The sequence below is a fragment of the Lepisma saccharinum genome, chromosome 27 (genome assembly GCF_977018435.1).
Source record: "Lepisma saccharinum chromosome 27, izLepSacc3.1, whole genome shotgun sequence".
Classification (NCBI taxonomy): domain Eukaryota; kingdom Metazoa; phylum Arthropoda; class Insecta; order Zygentoma; family Lepismatidae; genus Lepisma; species Lepisma saccharinum.
The window spans coordinates 40,041,957-40,063,866 of record NC_139255.1 but is presented as its reverse complement, the minus strand read 5'-3'; the positions used below and the strand labels follow the sequence as shown (position 1 = coordinate 40,063,866).

Genomic DNA, 21,910 nt, shown 5'->3' with positions numbered 1-21,910 from the left:
CTCCACTCACCTGTCTCCTCATCCCTTTTAGGTCCAAAGATTTTCCTAAGGATCTTATTTTCAAATACTCTCAATTTATGTTCCTCTTTCAATGTAAGGGACCAAGTTTCATACTACAGGCAAAATTACTGTTTTGTATATTTTAACTTTTAGTTTCTTAGATATTAAACGAGAAGACAAAAGTTTATGAAGAGAGAAGTAACATGTATTTCCTGAATTAAGCCTACTTTTTGTTTCCTCTTTAATATAATTTTCATTTGAATTTGGAAACTGGTTCAAACGAGTTGTTATCAATAACTAGATTTTGATTATTATCTAACACTTGGTTTCGGCCTGTAAGCATATATTTAGTTTTCTCTTTGTTAACTTCCAAACCTATCTCTTCAGCAGTTTTGAAAAATATTTAACGTTATTCTTAATTGTATTTATATCATCCCCTAATAAGTCTACATCAACTGCATATGCTAACAACTGAGTCATACCATTTAATTTTAGTCCTTCTTTAACCTTCCTAACAGCATATTCTAAGGCAAAATTAAAGAGCAATGGAGATAATGCATCTCCTTGTTTTAACTCATCATGAATTGTAAATTTGTCAGACACATTAATACCCACACGAATTTTACTTTCTGTTAGACTTAGATTAGCTAACTGACAGTCCAACTACTGCATACCTTTACTGTTCCTCTATAGGCCATGACAGTCATCGTGATTGCAGTTTTTCTGTAGTTTCTCCCAGTCACTCTACAGGAATATTAGGATACTATATTGAATGTAGTCTATGAATGGTTTCTTTGTTTTTCATTATATTCTCTCAAAGGTTTGTTTTAAGTCCACTTTATCCCCAGATGACTAATCAGGACAGACCATACAGTTTAAAGTGCCATACAAATCACTCTGCAGTGCACTGCCATTGGGGATCGAACTGTTGATCCGTTGTTTACAAGGATGCTATGCTATTGGGGAGACTCATATCTTCTTATTTCCTATCACGGTTAAGCTAAGCATACAAGTAAGCTAAATTAATTAAATCACTCTTTATAGCACAAGCATTATCGTGAGCCAGCTCGAATTTCATCAATATAGTGATGGACCTGTAACAGTCAACCGCTGAATGTAACAGATGGGGGGAAATGGTTCTTTTTGTGTAAACCACTTGTATAGACATGTATGTATGTGGAAAATGCTACTAGTCAGTACGTAGGGTAACAGAGGATAAGAGGGATTCCCCCATCTGGGTATAGAAATTCCCCTTCCAGTCTCAAACTTTTAGCCTTTTTAGGGAGTGGGAGTAAAACTTGATAACCCACACTCTGTTCAAAATTGAGTTAACATTGGATGTGGTTGCTGCACAGTCTCTGGTTGCTGTACGACAGTGAATGAAGCCAGAAATACACTGGAACATCTGGATAACACATAAACTACAATGTGATGGACCAACTTTCACCTGCAATTTTCTCGGTTTCACACTTGTGGATTATCAAGTTTTACTTCAAAGCTAACTAACTAACTCCCTAGCCTTCTTAAACCCGAAGGTTCATGGCTGCAGCAACACAGGCCTTCCATCTTTCCATATCTTGAGCAAGTTCTATATACTCTTTTCCATCCCTTCCGATTTCCCTTAGGTCCATCTCAACGTTGTCCCTTCATCTTCGTCTTGGCCTTCCTACAGGTCTCTTACCATCAGGTTTCCCAACAAGAATCCTGCTCATATATAATTTATACCGTATCATGATGCTTGTAAAAAAGAAGTTACTGCCAGTGTCTGTGGTGGAGTAGTCATCAGATCATGCTACAATGCTAGGGGATCCAGGTTGGAATCCTAACCTGCGGATGGGTGTTCTTTGTGAGGGCCGGTTATCAGTTTCATCATTGCACTTATCGTCATCATTGCACTTATCGTCATCATTGCTATTAACCAAAAGTGGCAGAAAAATGATGCTAATCAAATCAAATTGAAATAAGTTACTGAAATTCTTCCCCTCCCGTACTACAATTTTTTTCATATACCACACTGGGTATATAATTAATGGTATAAAAGTGTCTCTGTGAGTACGCTTGTAAAAAGTTAACTATCCTGATCTTTTTAATGCTATTTGACAAAGCTAATGAGAAAAACATGTATACTTGCTGAAAACTTGTGATATATTTTCTTTGTTCACTTGGTATTTTGACATAAACACACAATCCTCTTTTGCACTCTTGAGAACAACACATGTAGGTGACGAAACATTGAGTGTATAGGGAATTACTAACCAAAAGAATTAGGTAAGGACTTTTTATGTTAAATCTAACATGTTTACCTATTCTCCTCTCTAAAATTTTTGTTTGAAAATTTAATTTCAGAAAGATTGCACTTGATCTACTACCGTAGTCCAAATGAAGATGAAAGTTAGTAAAGAGTCACTGACAGCTGCAGGCACTCTCAAAGTTGGTAGCATGAATAAGCTGGGTGTGACTCACAATGGAGGAATACCGTCGCTCTCTGCTCAAACTCGGGAGGTTTTGTCATCAGATGTTACAGGTATCATTGCTGACCTGCCCCTATCGTCGGCCCAGGAACTGGGAGGTGCGCAGGATATAGCTGTGGTGCATGTCAGTGAAGGTGAGGCAGATCTTCATGGTGCTCCAGGGGATGCGACTTCCGTTGCACCACTTCTGTGGCCATCGGATGGAATCCTTCGACAAGTGAGTAGCCTTTTACTGTTGACTGATATTTAGGTTAGAAAGTTTTGAGACCTTTGATTTTACATGTATATACATATCAAAATTCTGTCCATTAAACCTTGAGCTAAGATTAAAATCTAGTGACCCTTTCGATCAACCTGGAAAAGGCAGGCATTGATAATGCCATTATGTTTCTACGGTATTGGTGAAAAGCATGCAATTTTCTGGTGCTTTTATTTAAGTCACACTGAATCAATAAAGTAAGTATACATTTATATTGGCCATGTGTAAAGATTCTTAACCCTACATTGGTTGTGCACGGTCTCTCATTCCGGGTGTGGTTTTAATGTCGCCATTTATTAATGATTATTTTGTCAACACCCTCCCTCTGTCTAGCTGAGTTTCTCACCTTCCTCTTTTACACAACTCATTTTTCAGTGTTAGACAGATCCTCGAGCCTCTCTGAGTCCGTGCACGACCATCGGCGTAACCAGTTTTTTCTGAAAATCCAGTTTGCCGTTCCATGTGTATTTTGTTTATTTGTGTTGTGATTTCTATTAAACCGTGATACTTGTGCAATAACTGGACAACTGTTGTAATAAGATGGACATAAAGGAAAGAGAATGGATAGAACTACTATTTCTGGAAATTTCGAGGAAAAGTGACTCAACAGATGGACAGTTTGATTCAAATGATCATTGAGATCCATCAGCGCAACATTTGCAAGAATACCTTGAAAAAAGGAAAGATTTTCAATCACCAATTATTTTATTTGCAAAATACTGAATTTTTTAATTGTCTGCCTGATGGCGCAGTGGTAACTTAATGGCATTGTAATTGGAATGTCCCAGGTTCAATACTCGGTGGAGGAACATAGTGGTTTTACTCACTTTAAACCGTAGGTCTAGTCCCAATTAGCTTTTCTGTGCATAGGATGGACTTAAAAGAAACTATAAAAAAATCCCTAATTTTTCCAATTTCAAGTTCGGACATGTAACATTGAAATTTTTAACATGTGGATTATTAGTTATTTTGTTCTGTGTATTTAATTTATTAACTAAAATGTATATTTCATAGATTTATAGAATGTCAATTGCTTGTAAATGAAGATCTAATCGTAATAGTTGAGGAATTGGCGTTTTAAACCATTCATTTAGCATATTTTAAAAACCCGGTCTCTGAGATCGTGCGCGACCATCGACCTAACTTTTTGCACGAGACCCACGAAGGGTTAACAGTGATGGTTCAACATGTATATTATGTCTGTCATCTTTCCTATTTAAAGCATTAACACAATAACTGCCTGCTATAAAATTTTATTTTTTGATAAGTGCTTTTTACCGAACATCCTAGATTTCATACATATATTCATAAACTCTGATGTACTACAACAGGTTAGAGCTTCCATTGTTGTGTGTATTTTACACCCAAAATTCATCTTTTAATGCACAAAAATCAATTTTTGATGTTCTTGAATGAACACATTTATTTCTTATTCCCAAAGTAGGAGTAACATATGGCATAAAAGGAGTTATGTTGGAAGTACTAATTTTAGTAAATGGAAATAAGCATAAATTTGTAAGTAAAGATTTGATAACTTCCAGGATAATTAGAGTTCGCAAAAGTGTCAGGTGACATTTTTGCAGATCCCTCAAACAATCAGAATTCTAGAAAAGTAACTCCTGGTATCGATAAATAGAATCCAACTGATATTTTTCAATACCGATACTGGTATCGGCATCATTATCTCCTCAGCCTTAATTTCTTGTTATGGAGTTGTCTGGAAATATATGTAGAAGTTTATTTTTGGTAAAATGAATGGGAAATGGGGACCTAGTTAATGGCAGTCATATCAGTTTTCTAATGTCACATGTGTCCAATCTTTCAGGCACTCCTTTCTCCCGGCTTGCTCACATTTACGCTCCAAGGCCCGGAGAAAACTAAAGGCCTGGATGCAGCAGAAGATGAAAATGATTCCCACAAAACTCAACAGGCGATGAAAGGACTGAAGAATCATCTGAGTTCTGGGCTGACACAAGAATTGGGCCTCACAATAGACTCCTTGAAAGTAGCAAATACCTCTGTACCGCTGCCGCCTGTATCGGAGATACCTAGACCTGGGAGTCTTCCTCAGCCCATTCCCGCAAATGCTCTGGAAGCCACGACACTCTTATCCCCACTTTCTGTTCGTGCTTCGAGTGTTCCCCCGGCCACGGAAACGTCCACCAAGGAGACATGCACACAGTTCACCCCTTCAATCGTAAGTTCTTCCAATGGCACCATCGTGGACGTTCCCCAGTCTGTTTACAAGCTGGCATCTTCCATCATAAATCCACTCGTGTCTGTGTGTGAATCTGAATCGTTGAAAACAGAGTCGCTGTCACACTCTTCTTTGTCATCCTTGTCAAATTGCTCGCTGCCAGCAAAAGTCAACTCGCCGTTGCCACCAATATCGGAAGTCAAACCTAGTCATTTGATGTCAACAGTGAGTGATATGCACATGCAAAGACTAAACCAAATTCACAACAAACCAAATAATCAAACTGCAAATATTACAGACTCTATCTCGATACCTATGTCAATGCCTTTACTACCACCTACAGTTAACACACTTACAGGATACGGATCAAACATTTCATCAATGAACTCCGTTCCTCATACATCTCCATTAGCGATGGAAATACTGAATTCTAATGTGCAGTCGGCAATATTGTCACATATCTCAAGGACTGTCCTTCCCACTATGAGTAGTAGCCAGGTATCGTCCGTGTTATCTGCTTTATCAAACAGTGATGTGTCCGCCTCACTGAGCAGCGATTTACCCAGCGATACTGATAGTTTGTCTCATGTTGATTTGGACGCAAGTTTGGAATCAGCTAGACAAACCATCCAGGCTACACACGTGCAGTTGCAATTGCCACAAAAAGTATCCAGTGAAACTCAAACGGACAGTGATTTGGTGGGAAATTCGGTGAAACAGTTAGACAGAAACTCTGCATCGGCACGCAATTGCTTGAACATATCGTTACAGGATGCGAGCACACTGTGCGAGGCAGATTGCAACCAGTTCACCCCTTCAGTTGTAAGCTCTTCCAACGGCACTCTTGTCGACGTGCCGCAATCTGTGTATAAACTTGCATCTTCCATTATTAATCCGCTTGTGTCCGTGTGTGAATCTGAACCGATAAAAACGGAATCTATGCCGCAGTCTCCATTACCGTCGTTAACCATGCCATCAAAAGTCAGTTCTCACAGAACAATTATTGAGCAAATGTCTCTGTTGCAAACACCAATTCAGGATCCAGTAAAAGCTTTAAAAGTTACCGCACCGCTGGCAAAGAAATTACCAACGTTTTCTCGACTTTCTACAAAGCCTTCGGGTCCTGGTACAAGTCTCCTGGCTTCCGTGCCTCATTATCCTATTTCGACCCATGGTGGGCATGGGTTGCACGTTAATACCACATCAACTATGACACCATCTGTGTTAACTCAACAGCCCACTTTGCAATTAAACGAAGAACTCAAGTCATCACCCGTTGAGGCACCAACATCATCATCTAGCTATGTTGTCCCATCTTTTGGATGGCTTGAAGTGAAGTCGTACACTGGGGTAGTCACATCAGGTACCAATTCTATGCCTGTGACGTCTGTATCAAATATGAACAGCAGTGTAGTGCTTAAAAATAACCGAAATGTATTGCCCCCGCCAGCACCACCACCTTTATGTTCTTCAGTGCCTAACAAACAAAATTTACTCAGCAATAGACCTTCACTGTCAGACAATGAAGTAAATGATAACAGCCCGAAGAAGCAAAGAAGGGCACCTTCAAAAGCAAAATCAAGTTCTGTTACGAAAAGAAAAACTGTTAATGCAAAAGTTGCAAGTGCCAAAGGAGATTCCGCACAGGAGAATGCAGAGATGGTGCAACAGGTAGCATGCTTTAAGTGCAAGTTTTGTCCCTTCATCAACTTGTCCGAGGATGGGGTCACGCATCATATCGAGGAGTCACACAAAAATGAAGTAACTGAACTTAGTAACGCTAAGAACGGCTCCGGTAGTCAGAAGCCAAAAACAGTGCGGCGGAAGTTGAGATGCCCTGGCTGCGCCAATGTATTCTACGCTGCAAAGTCACTGAAGGTTCATCTCATTCAGGACCACCAGGTGAACGAACCTGTATTGAAGGTGATTCTGGAAAAGATGAATGTGGATTTCAAGTCGTCCGACGTGGACAAGAAACCCAAGAAGAAGCCGAGCAAACGGAACAAATTCACCGATAATCTCGAAGTATACTTTGACGAGTGTGGAAAAATAAAACTGAGGACGATTGATTCTAAGAAGGAGAGAGAAAAGGAAAAAAGAAACAGTTCAGACAGAGACGAACTCAGCAGTAACACTTCAGATTTGGATAATGGATTAGTAATTGATCATAGCGATTCTGACTATGATGATGATGATAGACCAAATTCTAAATACAAGAGGAAGCGTGTGAGAAAGAAGCACAAGAGCGATAAAAGTGAGGATGAAGATGAAGCAGATTCAGGTAAAAACTCCGAAGAAGACTCTGATGTTGAGAGCAGTCCCACGTCTCCATCGGTTAAGAAACGTGGACGCCCGCGAGGATCGACAAACATAGGTATAACAGCTTTAAAGAAGTTAAATCCAAGCATAAGGATAAGTGATAAAGAACTTGGCTATAAGTGTGACGTTGATGGCTGTGCGGTGAGAATGAAATCTCATGACAACATTGAGTATCATCGTCGCTGTCATTTGGGTGCATTTTACAAGTGTCCCGAGTGTGCTATGTCATTCCCACATTGGAAGTCTCTGAATGTGCATTTATGGCGATCCCATGTGATTGATATGGAACTCTATTCTTGTGATGAATGTGGATATAAAACCAACAGGTTAGTTCAGATTAAAAATGGTGCAAATAGATTATAGGCTTAGATCTGAAAGAGCCATTGTAAGATTCAGTGAAAATGACATATCAGTGGTATTTAACTTTCTCATGCAGAAAGGGTCAAATTATTGCCCAAACACTTTAGCTTTTTATTTAAGAATATTAATGCCCAATGAAATCGAATTCCACTGAAATATTATTTTCGTTAAAATCTGACATTATAGTTACGAATTTTAATAGTTAATGTTTAGTTGAGTCAAGACCATTTCAGAATCTGGGTAGGTTGTTTTAACTGACTTACCTTTATTGCAATTATTGGATTAAACCAGAACTGCAAGATGACAGCTCAAAACAATGTAAACCTCTGAGTTACACATGAGGGTGTTATTGTGTTTGTCTCATCATTTAATTCATCAGTTCATAGTTTTTCATGATTAATTCAAAAGGTAGAAAAATTGGAAATGATAACTTGGGGGGGGGGGGGGGGGGGTTCCAAAAATTTTCAGTCTGGTAAAATGTACAAGTTAAAGTAATAAAGAGTAATTTTTAATATTTTCCAAGTTATATAGCCAAATAGCCTTGGATGTTATTTTTGTGGGATGGGAAAATTTTCAGTTATGATGATGTTCCTTTATGATTTACTGTATATGTAAAACAAATCGAAGCTGCTACTTCAAGAAGTTCTGCAGGTCTTTACAAGAATACATGTTAATTGCTATGAAAGATTGAGCAGATTAAGAAGTTTACCTGTTGCAAATACAGTTTCTATTAATATTATTTGTTCTAGACCTTTTCTTAAGTATTAAAAGGTGTTTGTATTTAAAATCTCACGTCTCATAATCCTTGTTGTGACCATGCTAAGATCTTTTTTCTGCACAAAAATCTTGAACTTTGGATATAACAACATTGTGTTCATTTGATATGTCTCAATCTGATTTATTTATCGGGAATGAATGTGTACTTGTCTTTTAGTTGGAGTAAACTAGTCAACCTTCATAAACGAATACACAGCAGCGAGCGCCCTTATTTATGTGATGTGTGTGGAAAAGACTTCAAAACAAGCAAGCAGCTACGGAATCATAAGGTGAGTCAAACATTCTAATTGTGACAGGTTGTTACAGTCCAATAATTATTACTGAATTTTTGGAGAAATTATATTTTGAATGCTTGTCTGGATTTCTCAGTGAAAACTAGAAAAACAGTTCAAATATCACATTTTATTTAAAACTATGTACGCTCTAAATGTAAAATATGTGATAAACCTCAAAATATGTAAAAGTATGCAATGTGGAATTCATGGTTTGACATGGTAAACATGGTTAAAATATTGTATAAGTAAAATTTCATATTTCCACGTTGCTGTTTTTGTTCATGACCAATTAATTTTGAATGACCGCTGTCTTCATTAGCATAGCTATATAGGATGGATGCTGTAACTTATTAATGAAGGTATTGGTCCTTTAAAATTAATCAGACAGAACAAAAACGGCAACTTGGAAATTCAAACCACTGCCTACATAATCATATTCATGTATGTACCTAACTTTGTAATTCATCTACTTTTGCCATTTGTGTTTGGCTACATATTTATTTATTGAAATTTCCAGTACAGCAGAAGCCATTTTAAATTGGAAAGAAACAAACAACAGTAAAACAGTACACTAGTGTTAAAATAAACACACAAAACAAGATAAAATAAAATAAACAAAATATAAATATAAACATAAACAAGTCAAGACAGTTCCAAGGTAAACAGATGTGTTTCACAAAAGCATTACTTATATACAATTTTTTCTATGTTGGTGATAAAAGATAGATATGAACTGAATATATCGGTTTGGTTTGAGATGACATTGAACTGATTTGGTAGCCTATGAAATAGTGAACGTTGAATGAGTGAGAGTCTTGGAGTTGCAGTGTGGAAAGTTTCCTTGCTCCGTGTTTTGTGTCTGGGCACTCTGAGGGAGAGTTCGTGGAGTGGGATGCTGCATCTTAGGTTTCCATTAATGATCTTATGTAGTAATTCCATATCTGCAATGTATCTATGTGATTCTGGAGTATTTATGTTAAAGTTTACAAGCAGATCTCTCCTAGGTAGGCGTCTCAAAGCCGGTACTCTATATCGAACGAAAAAAAAAAAGTGTAATTACATAAAAATCTGGACCCCCAGTCATTACATTGTAATATTTTGCAATTTTATTAGAAATATGTAATATGTATCTTATGTATGCGTTTGTTTATGTTCACTGATTATGGATGTACTTTCTCATTGTTACAGGGAATCCACTTAGACAAAATGAAACAAAGAGTGTTCAAGAGCGGAGAGTGTGAGATCTGCCATAGAAATTTTTCTGATAAGAGAATGTTGCGTGTCCACCATGACACAGTGCACAATAAGCTTCGGCCTTTTTTGTGCAATTACTGTGGTTACTCAGCATCATCAAGGAGTACTTTGAAAATGCACATGCGACAACATACTGGTATGTGATATCAATATGTATAATCCTTATTGTTTGTGCTAATTTTCATTAATTTTCGTAAAAACTGATTAAAGTAACTTGTTTCATGTTTATTGTTTCTTCAAGTTGTATAGAGCACTAGAACATTTTTTTTTAAAAAAAATTGTGTGATATTTCACCAAGATATTGCTTGTCTTTTCAGAAAGTAGAAAGGAAACAGAATCTAACTCTGATTATTGAATGTGCAAGTTGCTAATGTGTTCCATATAAATCCTTCTAGTCTGCAAAAGTACATTAAATATGTTTTCAGCATATGGCATAAATGTCCAGATGTTCGTCCAATCACCCTCATCCAAACTTAAATATTAAGACCTTTTTTTTTTTAAAGAAAAGAAAAAAAATTCCATTGCTTTCCTACTACGTGACTAATCTTAACAATGAGATGAATGGCACGACACACACCAGGAAATGCTCAATGTTCAGGCCAGGACCCAACCTTTGAACCTTCGGTAGTGAGATTTGTTAAGGGCTCCACCATTAAGGCAGCTAATGTAGAGTCAACCTTCAATTTTCGCATGTAATTGCAATGTCATGCAATTTACATGTAATTCATTGAACCCTTCTGAAATTGGTAAACAATTTTACAAACTTCAGTGGTATTTTAAAACATACTTCACAAGATTATTGTTTTGTTTCATGTAAAAATAAATTGGAAGATGTATTATACAGAGCATTCCCTGACAAGCGGCCCAGCATCAGCGATTGTCTTTCCCGGTGAACGGGGTCCGCGACAGTCGCATGCTACACTCTGGTTTTTTTTTGTTTTTATTTTGCTCTCCCTGCTTTTCCCTTTCTGTCGACATTGCAGAGTGACGCCAGTATACTCCTCCCTCGGAAGTTGTGTTGTGTTGTGTTGTGTTGTGTAAATGTCCGTGTGTTGAAGATTGTGGCTTAATATGGCACTACTAAAGTTTACATTGCAACAAAGGATTTATCTTGTCGACTGTTACTTCGTAAAGAGAAATTGTGGAGAAGTGTGACGACGTTTTGCAACGAAATTTCCTGGTGTTCCCGTTCCACATAGGACCACTATATTAAACCTCGTAAAAAAAAAGTTTAGAGTAACAGGGTCAATTCTGAATAAAAGTGGAAAGAAAAACCCACGTGTACTTACTGAGGAAAAACTCGATGAGATAGGACAACGGTTAGAACAGTCTCCTCGAAAATCTATCCGCCGCCTCTTACAAGAAACGGGTTTTTCAAAAACCACAGCATGTAGAGCAGCTAAAATTCTTAAATTTTATCCCAACAGAGTGACAATTGTGCATGAATTACAGCCTAGAGATAATGCGAGTTGTGTGAATTTATGTAACTGGGTTTTACAAAGTGTTGCCGATGGCCTTGTGGATCCGAAATTTATTATTTTTACTGATGAAGCATGGTTTTATTTACATGGCCATGTTATAACGCATGGTGTACAGAAAATCCTCATCTCATTCATGAAACTCCTTTACATGATGAGAAGGTTGGCGTATGGTGCCCTATAACTGCACATAGGAGTATAGGCCCTATATTTTTTTACGATACAATGATGGCAGATACAGAACACAAATACTCACCCCATTTTTTGAACAGTTAATGGATTTCGAGTGTCAGAGTGCTTATTTCTAGCAGGATTCAGCAACTGCTCATACAGCAGAAGAAACATTGAATTCGATAAAGGAAATTTTCGAGGACAGGGTTATTAGTAGAGGATTATGGCCCTCTAGGTCCCCTGATTTATCAGCCTGCGATTTTTATTTATGGGGAAATCTAAAAAATAAAGTATAGAAAGACAATCAGCACACCATCTGTGAGTTAAAAGAGAGTATTGTACGAGAAATCGGGAGAATTACAGTAGACGAACTTGCACGTGTAAATGCCAATTTCCTTGGGAGATGCCAGGAATGTGTTGCAGCAGGGGACATCATTTTCAACACATTCTGTAGTCAAGGTTAGTACACAATATGAAAACTGTAATTTTAATAGCCGACTCTAGCGACTGTCGCAGACTCCGTTCACCGGGAAAGACAAGCACTGACGCCATGCCGCTTGCCGCCAAGTCTCGTAGTGAATGTCAGAGAATGCTCTGTATTTCATGTCATACTATTATTTGAAACTAGCAGTCGGAAATATTAAAATGCAACTATAATTTTTAGAGAAGCCCCTGAAGCTTTTGCCAATTGCACATTTTTTTGTTTATAAAGAAGAATTTTCAAGTTTTCTTTGATTTTCTACTTTCATTTGATCGGATAATAAGTAATTTCATGTACATTTCCTTGTATTTCACTTGATTGTTTTTTGTGTATCTGGTGTCTCATCTCCCTGCCTCTTGAACCAAAGCATAATTGACAGTTAGATGAAATGCATGAGTAAACAGCAACGAAGGATGCTTTTGTCTGGATGCCAATGCAGGATCCTTGATTTTGCAGCATCAATCAAAATTAAGAGTAACAAACATCAAACTATGATGTCAGTAAATTTTGGAAAAGTTATTTCCACTAGATGTTTTTGAAACATCTGACAAGGCAATTATCGTGAAATATTATTTTCAATAAATTTATATTGTGTTAACTGGGTTCTCACTGATCTGAAAAACCTGGTAAAAGTATGTTAAAATCATTGAGGAGTTGCCTGAAAAGTTATCTAAAAGCACCTGGAAATATCCAGGAATTTGGTTTTAATAAATGAGTGGAAAGTCTTGTGGTTCTAAAAAGAGAAGAAATACGTAACTGATCTATATTTAGGTGTTGAATCAACTTTTCATGACCTAAGTTTGTGAATTCCACGCTACCAAATGGCACCTTAAAGCCTAAGTCCATTTTTGAAGCTGACCTTTGTGGCAGAATGGTTAGCACAGCATGCTATGACATCAGGGGTCCCAGGTTTGAATCCCAAACTTGGGCATGTGTGTCCCTTCATCAGTTTCGTCTTATCATTACTCATCCCATCATCATGATCAGTCAAAAGTGGAGGAAAATAAGCACTAAATATCTTGGATCAAATCTAATTTTGAACCCAGCATCCATCAATATTAAAGTAAATGTGGCAGAGATCATGTTTGGAAATTTTTATTACATAATATGTAACTTTTTATTGTATAAAATGAAAAAATAATTGACTGCTGTCTTTTACAGGTGAAAAACCCTTCATTTGTGATATCTGTGATTATAGGACAGCCGACCATAATTCATTGCGAAGACACAAAATGAAACATTCAGGGGAGAAACCATACAAGTGCCCATATTGTGTTTATGCTTGCATTCAGTCCAGCACATACAAGACCCATCTGAAGAATAAACATCCTGGTATGTAGTAGACATGATTGATTTATTGCATGATTGTGTAAATTCAATAAACAAACATTTTCATGAAAATGTATTGATGGGAAAGATTAATCAGTAAAATCACTGATAAAATATTTACATAAATAACTTTGTGCAAAATTGCCTTTACCGAAAGCTTGAAAACAGTGAGGATGGAATTAGATGCGCTGACCATTCATTCCACATGGAGCTGTTGCACCAGTGTTTGGCTTATTATTTTTTATGAATGTGGTGGTTTTTTTTTTTTTAGTTCTTTTTTTTTTAAGTAAATGTCTAAATAAGTGATTTATTTTTGTAAAGCATAAGCGTTACAGTCACTTGATTATGTACATACCTTTAAAAGGTTGAGTGAATTATTCACACAGTTTCTGTAGGAAACATTTGAAATTTTGTATCAGTAGAATAGTGATTTCAGAAAAATATTTAATTCAACCATCAGTATTGTAGTAAATGTAGCAGAGATATTTTTTTGAAATCATTTCTACATAATATGTAACATTTTTGTTGTAGAAACTTGCTCAGTATAGGAACAGATGGAAGATTTTATGTTGCTGTGGTAATAAAGCTTTGAGATATGCCACATGGTTGGTTAGAACACCAGAGAAATATTAAGAACAAGGTTTAAGGATTATACAGTATAAATATGTTGGACCAGTGCAGTTAACACTAGAAGCGCCAGGATTTTTTACTACCTAGAAGCTCCACCTCCGGTCAAAATGACCGGTATTTAAAATTTGACCATTTCTCAAAATGGCTATTGCCAATAATTATCTTATTACTAATAAAACAAAATATTTTGTAACAAAATACAAAAATATCATGAAACCTAGCGATTTTTATTTTCCATGCACTAATTACAACAATAAATATTAATTTTCTTCATGGAAATACGTTTCCGTCATGAAATTTCACATATTACATTTTTTGCATTTCAGTACCTTTTCTACACCAGAAACACATTTCCCACAAACGCATTTGTTGCACATTGAACAAATGTCACTTGTTTTGTTTTCATTGCACAATGCCACCTGGCATTGGCGCCTCTTTCTGGAAACAGAGCCACTTACATTCCGTGCATGTGATATTGATGTTGACAATATTTTATTGGGCTTTCCATTCAAATGTCCTTCTCTCAGTTCCTCAGCTAATTCTATCAAAAAGTTATATCTCGTAACGTTCCTCCCCGTGACTGCCTTGTAAACTACCCATGCATTTATTGCTGCCAGATCTAAGATATTGTAAAACACATGTATCGGCCATCTACGTGATGAAGCACGGACTGAATATTTGCGTGCCATTTGATCAACAACATCAACACCGCATTTAGTTTTGTTGTAATACTTGATTGTTTCTGGGAGTTTCTTCTGGCTTTGCAAATCTACTTCTACATCTGAATGCACAGAGCTTAGGAGTAGAACATTTTTGTTTGGTTTAGCTTGGTATGCACAAGATGTAATGTGCCTGTTTTTTAGCAAACATGTTTCATACACTTGTGTTCTAATGTTCAGAATTTCATTAGGAATCTCCTTTCTATTTTTCTTCATAGTGCCAATTAGGCTTGTCTTCTTCTCCTTTAGCTTCTCAGCGAATTTTAGCGAAGTGAAATAATTGTAAGTATTTACATTTCTACCCGCATTTAGATAAGGTGAAGTAATTCTCAATACAACATTTTCAGGTACAGTAACATTATCATTCATTGATTCATCTTTCCCAAGGTATGGAAAGGCATTGCACATGTATTTGGAATGTACCTCCACTAGCATCCAAAATTTTATACCAAATTTTTCTGGTTTGTTTGGCATGTACTGTGTAAATCTACAACTCTCTTCCGAAGGAAACAATTGTTCGTCAACTGTCAGATTTTCCCCTGGAGTGTCCCCTGAGGACACATTGTCTGGAAAAAATGCTTACAAACTGCAGTGTTCAAACGAAACTGAGTGCTCACTTTCTCCTTCTTATCAGCTTCGACAATACGCCAACATATATGGGCGAGTCCAAAAGAGGAAGGAAGAATAGGGGTGGAAACTGTAAGTGCAACGTTCCAATCGAGAAGTGGTTTTCCATTGAAATACATTAGCGGTCAAAATGACCGGCAACGGCGCTTCTAGGTAGAAACACAAATATTTCCATTAGTATTATTTTTTTTTGTAAATAACGCATAGCAGTAATAATGTACTGCAAATTTTAGGAAAAGTCACAAAATTTCAATGCACGAAGAAAAAGGTTTCTGTACAAAGCAGAAACTGCAATTTGAAAAACGGTCAAAATGACCGGCTTGCGGCTTCTAGTGTTAAATATCTTGTAACTTTTTCCATTTTCTTTATTTTTTTTATTTTTTAAAATTTACTTATTGGTTTCATGATGGATGTGGTAAATGCGGTTTAAGAATTACGTGAAATGTTGTATTTCCACGTTGCACAATTTAATGGACATTTCCGATTAATTTTGAAGACACACTGTCTTCAGTATGGCATCTGGGGTGGAGATAGTATTATTGGTGTTTTTTTCTCTGTGGTGCTCAGCAGTATCACTGATAATGCTAACAAATTTTCATGAATTATGTTTGCAGCTTCAGAACTTTCAAGGATTTACATCAAATTATATAATTCATAGTAAGTAAGTCTTGAAAATTTCCTGGCTAAAAATGATGAACAGATTCTCTTTGGTTATCACCCTGTTTGTATATAATTCATGTAAATTCTTTGAAACCCTAGGGATGTAGCATGTACGTTGTGAAACATCTAAAATTTATTCATTATTGTTTTAAGTGTTTTGGTGCTATGTACTACAAGGTAGAGTAAATGTTACTATTCCTTCATTCAAATATTATTTTGCAACTCGCCAAACTAAAAATGCTTCTTTTTGTGCAGGTTCGTCTCTTATTGGTCATAATCCAATATTCACTGTATACATATTTTCCTTTAAGGGCAAGACGATGGCTTAATGTTCAGCTGTGATCTGTGTTCGTTTCGTTCAATTCGGAAGGAGAACTACATCACGCACCTGGCTGATCATCAAACAGGCACAATACCAGTCACCACCAAGAAAAAGCCAGAGATGAAGAAGAGCAAGGTAAATACAATTTTATTTACGCAGGTCCACTGTCCACTGTTTTTAACAGTGTTCATCAAGTGTGATAACAAGGATATATATTTTTTTTGTTTCTTTACTATTTAGCTTGTATATGTAACATCTATATTGTAATATAAATTTCCCAACAAGTTCGCACGTGGATGGTGGCAGGGGTCAAGAGGTTAGTAATTCGGTAATGCTTATTTATTATCAAACAATAAAGCTTGGAAATGAAATTTTTATTAGCATATTATCTATTAAAACTAGTCACTTATATTATTATTCTTAATTATATCGTACTTCCAAATTACCGTACATTCATTTTATACCATTTAGATACATTGTTTTTTAACATCAGCATACATGCTTGACTATTTTTACTAACACTGTGAAAATACAGAGAAACTAGTACTCACTTTTTCCGCAATACTGTTTTTTCTTAGTTCTGTTAATTTCAGTGGCCACTGCCACCATCCTCGGAATTTGTTGCATCTCTCATTTCCCAATTATGAACACTGTAAAATTGCTAAAAGATCATATGTAAAATTGAACATCACTTGCACCACATGCTATCATTTCACTAAGTTACAGAACTAAAAAAGGTCGTTTTCGCTTGTAATAACTATTTTACTCAAGCTTTTGCCACATTGTGTGGTTTCTTCAGGAGTAAGGATAAGAATTAATATGGACAAGGAGTAAAGATGACCTTTTTAAGTTCTACTACTTAATGTAAATTTCTGTTTGACAGATTAATGTGTTGATGAATGTAAAACATACTGCTAAGAAAACAGTTTTTTCTTGCTTATGTCTCTAGCTGTAGTTTTAGTATGGGATTAGTTTTTGGGTTAAACGCAAAATTGTAATCCAAAATAGCAATTACGCATAGTTGGCAACAACTAAAAAAATAACATTATCTTACAGGAAGAAGAGAGTAAAAGAGAGGAAGAAATGCCCGTCAGAAACACTGAGCAAGTAGTTCCCCAGGGACCAATAATTGTCAATCTCTCCACAACGTTGCCGATATCTACCTCACAAACAATGACCACACAAGGGTCCAGCGGAGATCAATCCGTTCAAACCGTTCTTCCAGGTGCTTCCTACATGCACTTTATATATGCCTCCATGCTGGATGGAGTTGTCCAACAGGTAGGTTGCTCATGCGATGTGTAAATTAATTAACCTGGAATGCTGCTTCATACTTCCATTTTCAGTACTATAGAGAAATAAGACATTAACTAAGCAGGGCACATCTGAAGCCATTGTTTACTTTTTGCAAACAGCTGGATGCTGGCTTTCACAAATTTAAAGGTGCTTTGAAGAGTTAGAATGTAACTATATCCAGCCAGTGCATCTAAGATTTTACACCAAAACCAGGAATGTGGGGCAATGGTCTTTTTGGATGATGCTGGACTGTCAATGGTTCTTCTGCATTGTACACACTTAAAACCGTAAGTGTGCCTAGCAAACAGACCCCCCCCACCTCCACCCCAGAGGCCCATTTTTAATTTACAGAGTATGGAATCTCTCAATTGACACAAGTCAAAAATTTATGCATGTGGATGCATGCCTTGAATGGTGCATCTTTAGATCCAAGTACCAAGAAACTTTGTACAATAATGCAGCTTAACCCCTAGAAATTTAGGCTGTCTTCTCTGTTATCATCATTGCCAGGGCTTTATGTACTGCTACGGCTAAAATTTAATATCTCAAAAACTATGAATGGTGGAGTTATGAATCTATGCGTCATTTTGTTCAACATAGATGAAGCTATAAGGGTGGGCTCGGCAGTAGCAAATAAACATGGTTGTCCCAATTTGGGGCAGTTTTGATATGTAAGGTTCACCTTGTGTAACTTGTGAAAATATAATTTATTAGATTGTTCTCTTATTTTTTTGACAGTTGCACAGTTAAAGACCATCATAGGAAGAGGCAAACGAAGAGTGGTCTAGTAACTTTTCATATTTAGTACAGTTAAATTTGCATAATGGAGATTGAGAGTTATGTAATGTAAAGATTATAAATATGGAGAAACTAGTACCAACTTTATCCGCGAAACGGTTTTTCTTCTTTGTTCTATTAATTTCAGTGGCTACTGCCACCATCCTCGAAACTCGCGAACACTGAAATTAATAGAACAAAGAAGAAAAAACAGTTTTGCAGATAAAGTGAGAACTCGTTTCTCCATATTTATATACTACCACGTCTCTTTTCCCAATTATGAGTGAAGATTATAAGATTAAATCTGTAGGAATTGTAGTCGAGAACACAGGGTCATATTTTCAATAGGAGGTTTGTTGTAGCAGTATACCTGAAAGGCTTTAGGATACAGAGTTTGTGAAGAAAGAACATAAACCTCAATAACAAACCAATGCATTAAGAGAATGCTAACAAATAACACGAGATATTGTAAAACCGCTGATATAAAGTGGCAATGGCTATTTTGTCTAAGTTTTATCTCCCAGTAAACTTTCTGTTTCCATGTCAAAACAAGATCCTCATTTAATATAGATGGCAAATTGTATTGTAATTAAGTATGGTAGTAGGTCATAGCCTAAACAGAACAAGGCATGCTGTGCTTAACTAAAACTACCCGACTAACTACTCTATTAATAAAATAAAAACACTGTACGCCACTACACCATCTCTCATTTATCCTTGTCCTATTTAACTAGTTCTCTTTCTAACACGACTGTGTGTGTTCCATGGTTAATCAGTTCGAAATGATATTCTAGTGAAGATTCCTTCTCTTCCTTCCTTCTTTAATGTCATAGTCATGTCACTTTTAACAGAGCCATCTATTTGTCAAACAACAAACTGCTGGTAAAGCAATCCATATGGTCAAAAAATGTAATGCCACATGTACACTATAGTTAAAGTAAAGTTTTCCTCCTCTGTGCTTTACACCATGCCATGAAGGCATATAGGGGGTGTAGAGTTAGGGCCACACACTTTCTTGATCACGGCCAAAAGTGGGGGTGATGTGATTAGCACCATGCCCCTGGCCACCTTTACCCCCCAAAGTTTCCTCCAGGTATCCACTTTATACGATGCTGGGTGGGCACCGAAGCCGCTTGAACAGGTGGAAAAAAATCCCGGTTCTCCACTACTGGGGATCGAACCCGGGTGTCTCGCATGGTAGTCAGACGCCCTAACGCCTGAGCTACCGCGGCTATATGTAAGCTATAGTTGCTGTTCTTAATTTTAGGTTGCTTCCATTCTTAAGAAGAATGAAATTTTCGAAATTTATCCTAGAAAACTAGGTTATTTAATTACTGTTATTGGTTGTGTTTGAGCCAATGCTGTTTTGTCTTGCCAAGAAAAAGCAGGATTGATAATTGTCCAGAATTTCACTGGTGGCAGTGGTGACCAAGGGTATCCCATTCTCTCTTTTCAGCTGAAAGTCCCCCAGGTGCAGGTGTCCCTGTCCGATCTGCCCGGCCAGGTGATTCACGTGGTGGAGCAACTTGACCCGGAGCAAGCCCTGCAAGTCGCAGCAGACTCTCCACAGGTAGTTCAGCTGTCCTCGTCAGATCTAGTCACTGTTCCAGTCTCATTAAGTAACATAACCTCCTCATCTGTCGCCAATATTGCCGTCACTGAGGTAGGATTACTACTCTTTCAAACTAAGTTAACTGTTAGAATGGCTAAAGTGCATTAGTTGACCAATACGTAAATGCAATGTTTGGAAAGTATTGTTTCGATTTTAATCATAGATACTTTTCTGAAGTCTGGAAATATCACGAGGTCTGTATAAATGTCATGCAAGAGTTTAGCTTAGTTTAAGTATCCTGGAAGTTATGCAACATGCATGACTTGCATTATTTTGACATCAGCATCTTGGGGAGAGATTGATTTTGGGATTAAATAATTATATTAATTACAATTATGAGTATTTTAAAGCAAATCTCTGGTAGATGTATATTGTATAGTTAAACTTCATTTTAAAACTTATGAATATTCTGAACTGCCTTAAATAGTTTCAATATCCAAGCATTGGTGGGAATCAGTAAAAGTATCGATCAATTGATTTGCTTTATTTGACTTCGCTTTTTGTGCCACTTTTGACTAATTTGCGAAGATGAGGATGAGTGATGACTAGAGGCACATATTTTTGGTAAATAAAAAAGCTAAATTTCGGTACAAGAACAGTCAATTTTGGGTTCAAAAGCGGTAAATAAAATGAAATTTCGCTGTTATAGCGGTAAATAAGCGGTATATGAAATGACATTTTGGCTCTAAAAATGTGAATATAATCCAAAATTTGATTTAAAAATTGCACTATTACACAAAGTAAACATATCCTTTCTAATAGCACATTAAATCATTACCAGAATATTAAGTTTATTCCTGTATAAAGGGGTTCATTTTTGCTTGTCAAATGTTTGCAGAAGAATTAATCAATTTTCCGTGAATGGCATAACTCACAGGATACTTCATACTTCAGAAAGTGTCGCGTCGGTATATAAACGGTAAATTTCGTGTTTAAGAGTCTATTTCACATTTTGCAGTTCATTTCGTGACAGAACAGGGTGGTAAAATGCACCTCACACCTTTCAGAAACATTAAAAATTAACATTAGAATGTGTTATTTCACATTTCGGGTTTTCGGCAAAAACGAAATATGCATGGCTCTAGTGATGACATGATGAAATTGATGAATGGACACTCACAAACATCCATGCCCAGGCTGGGATTCGAATCTGGAATCCCTGGCGTTGTAGTGCAATGTGGGCAAGAGTATAGACATTGAGTTACTTGAATTAAGTAATTGTGTTGCAGGCACAGTTAGCATTACTTGGAAAAAGTAGCCACTACTTTCAAATACTGTGTAAATGTAGCAACAGGCAACTTGATGTTACAAAAACCTGGAATGGTCATGGCATGTGCAGTGATCTGAGGAGGGGATTGGTTGATTTGGAAGCTTGGTGGCAAAGTAGTAGTAGTAGTCCTAGGTTTGATTGCTGGTTGAGCCTCAAACTTTCAATAAATTGATATTGAAGCTATTGCAGGAATAGTAACAATAAAATTAGAGACTAATAATTTATTTCCTCAGTATGAAATTCAGTTAGGCTAATTTTGCATCACGTACTGATTTGGGTATTGGACAAGACTTGCATGCTATTGTGGGTAATGTCTACCAGTATTCAAAAAGTTAGTTTTGCAGTTTATGTATAACTTGTAGATCATATTGGATGTATGAACCACTGTTCTTTTCTGTACTGATGACCATCTAAAATTAACACTAATTTTCATGAAATTATAATCAGCTATATACAGTTAAACCTCGTTAATCCAGACTTCACTTAATCCGGACAGACAAAAGGGGGGGAAAAAAGCAGAATGCAAGGTTTTAAATATGGCTAGAAGTCAACAAGAGAACTTCCCAAAGAAAAGGCAGTCAACCACGGATGAATTTCTGTTTCCTGCAGATTTTGTACTGTACTAT

General features: G+C 36.8%; 1 protein-coding gene across 3 annotated transcripts in view; it reads left to right on the top strand.

The window, feature by feature from the left end:
- LOC145980015 (uncharacterized) overlaps positions 1-21,910 on the top strand; it is a 38,006-nt gene that overhangs the window by 5,558 nt on the left and 10,538 nt on the right. For 2 of the 3 annotated variants that reach the window (XM_083112980.1, XM_083112981.1), the window contains exons 3-10: positions 2,347-2,688; positions 4,556-7,572; positions 8,541-8,652; positions 9,847-10,048; positions 13,204-13,374; positions 16,319-16,464; positions 17,386-17,610; positions 19,859-20,065. In XM_083112980.1, the coding sequence (XP_082969106.1) occupies positions 2,380-2,688; positions 4,556-7,572; positions 8,541-8,652; positions 9,847-10,048; positions 13,204-13,374; positions 16,319-16,464; positions 17,386-17,610; positions 19,859-20,065 (4,389 nt within the window). In that variant the 5' untranslated portion in view covers positions 2,347-2,379. The remainder of the gene's footprint in view (positions 1-2,346; positions 2,689-4,555; positions 7,573-8,540; positions 8,653-9,846; positions 10,049-13,203; positions 13,375-16,318; positions 16,465-17,385; positions 17,611-19,858; positions 20,066-21,910) is intronic. The other variant, XM_083112982.1, reaches the window with a different exon arrangement.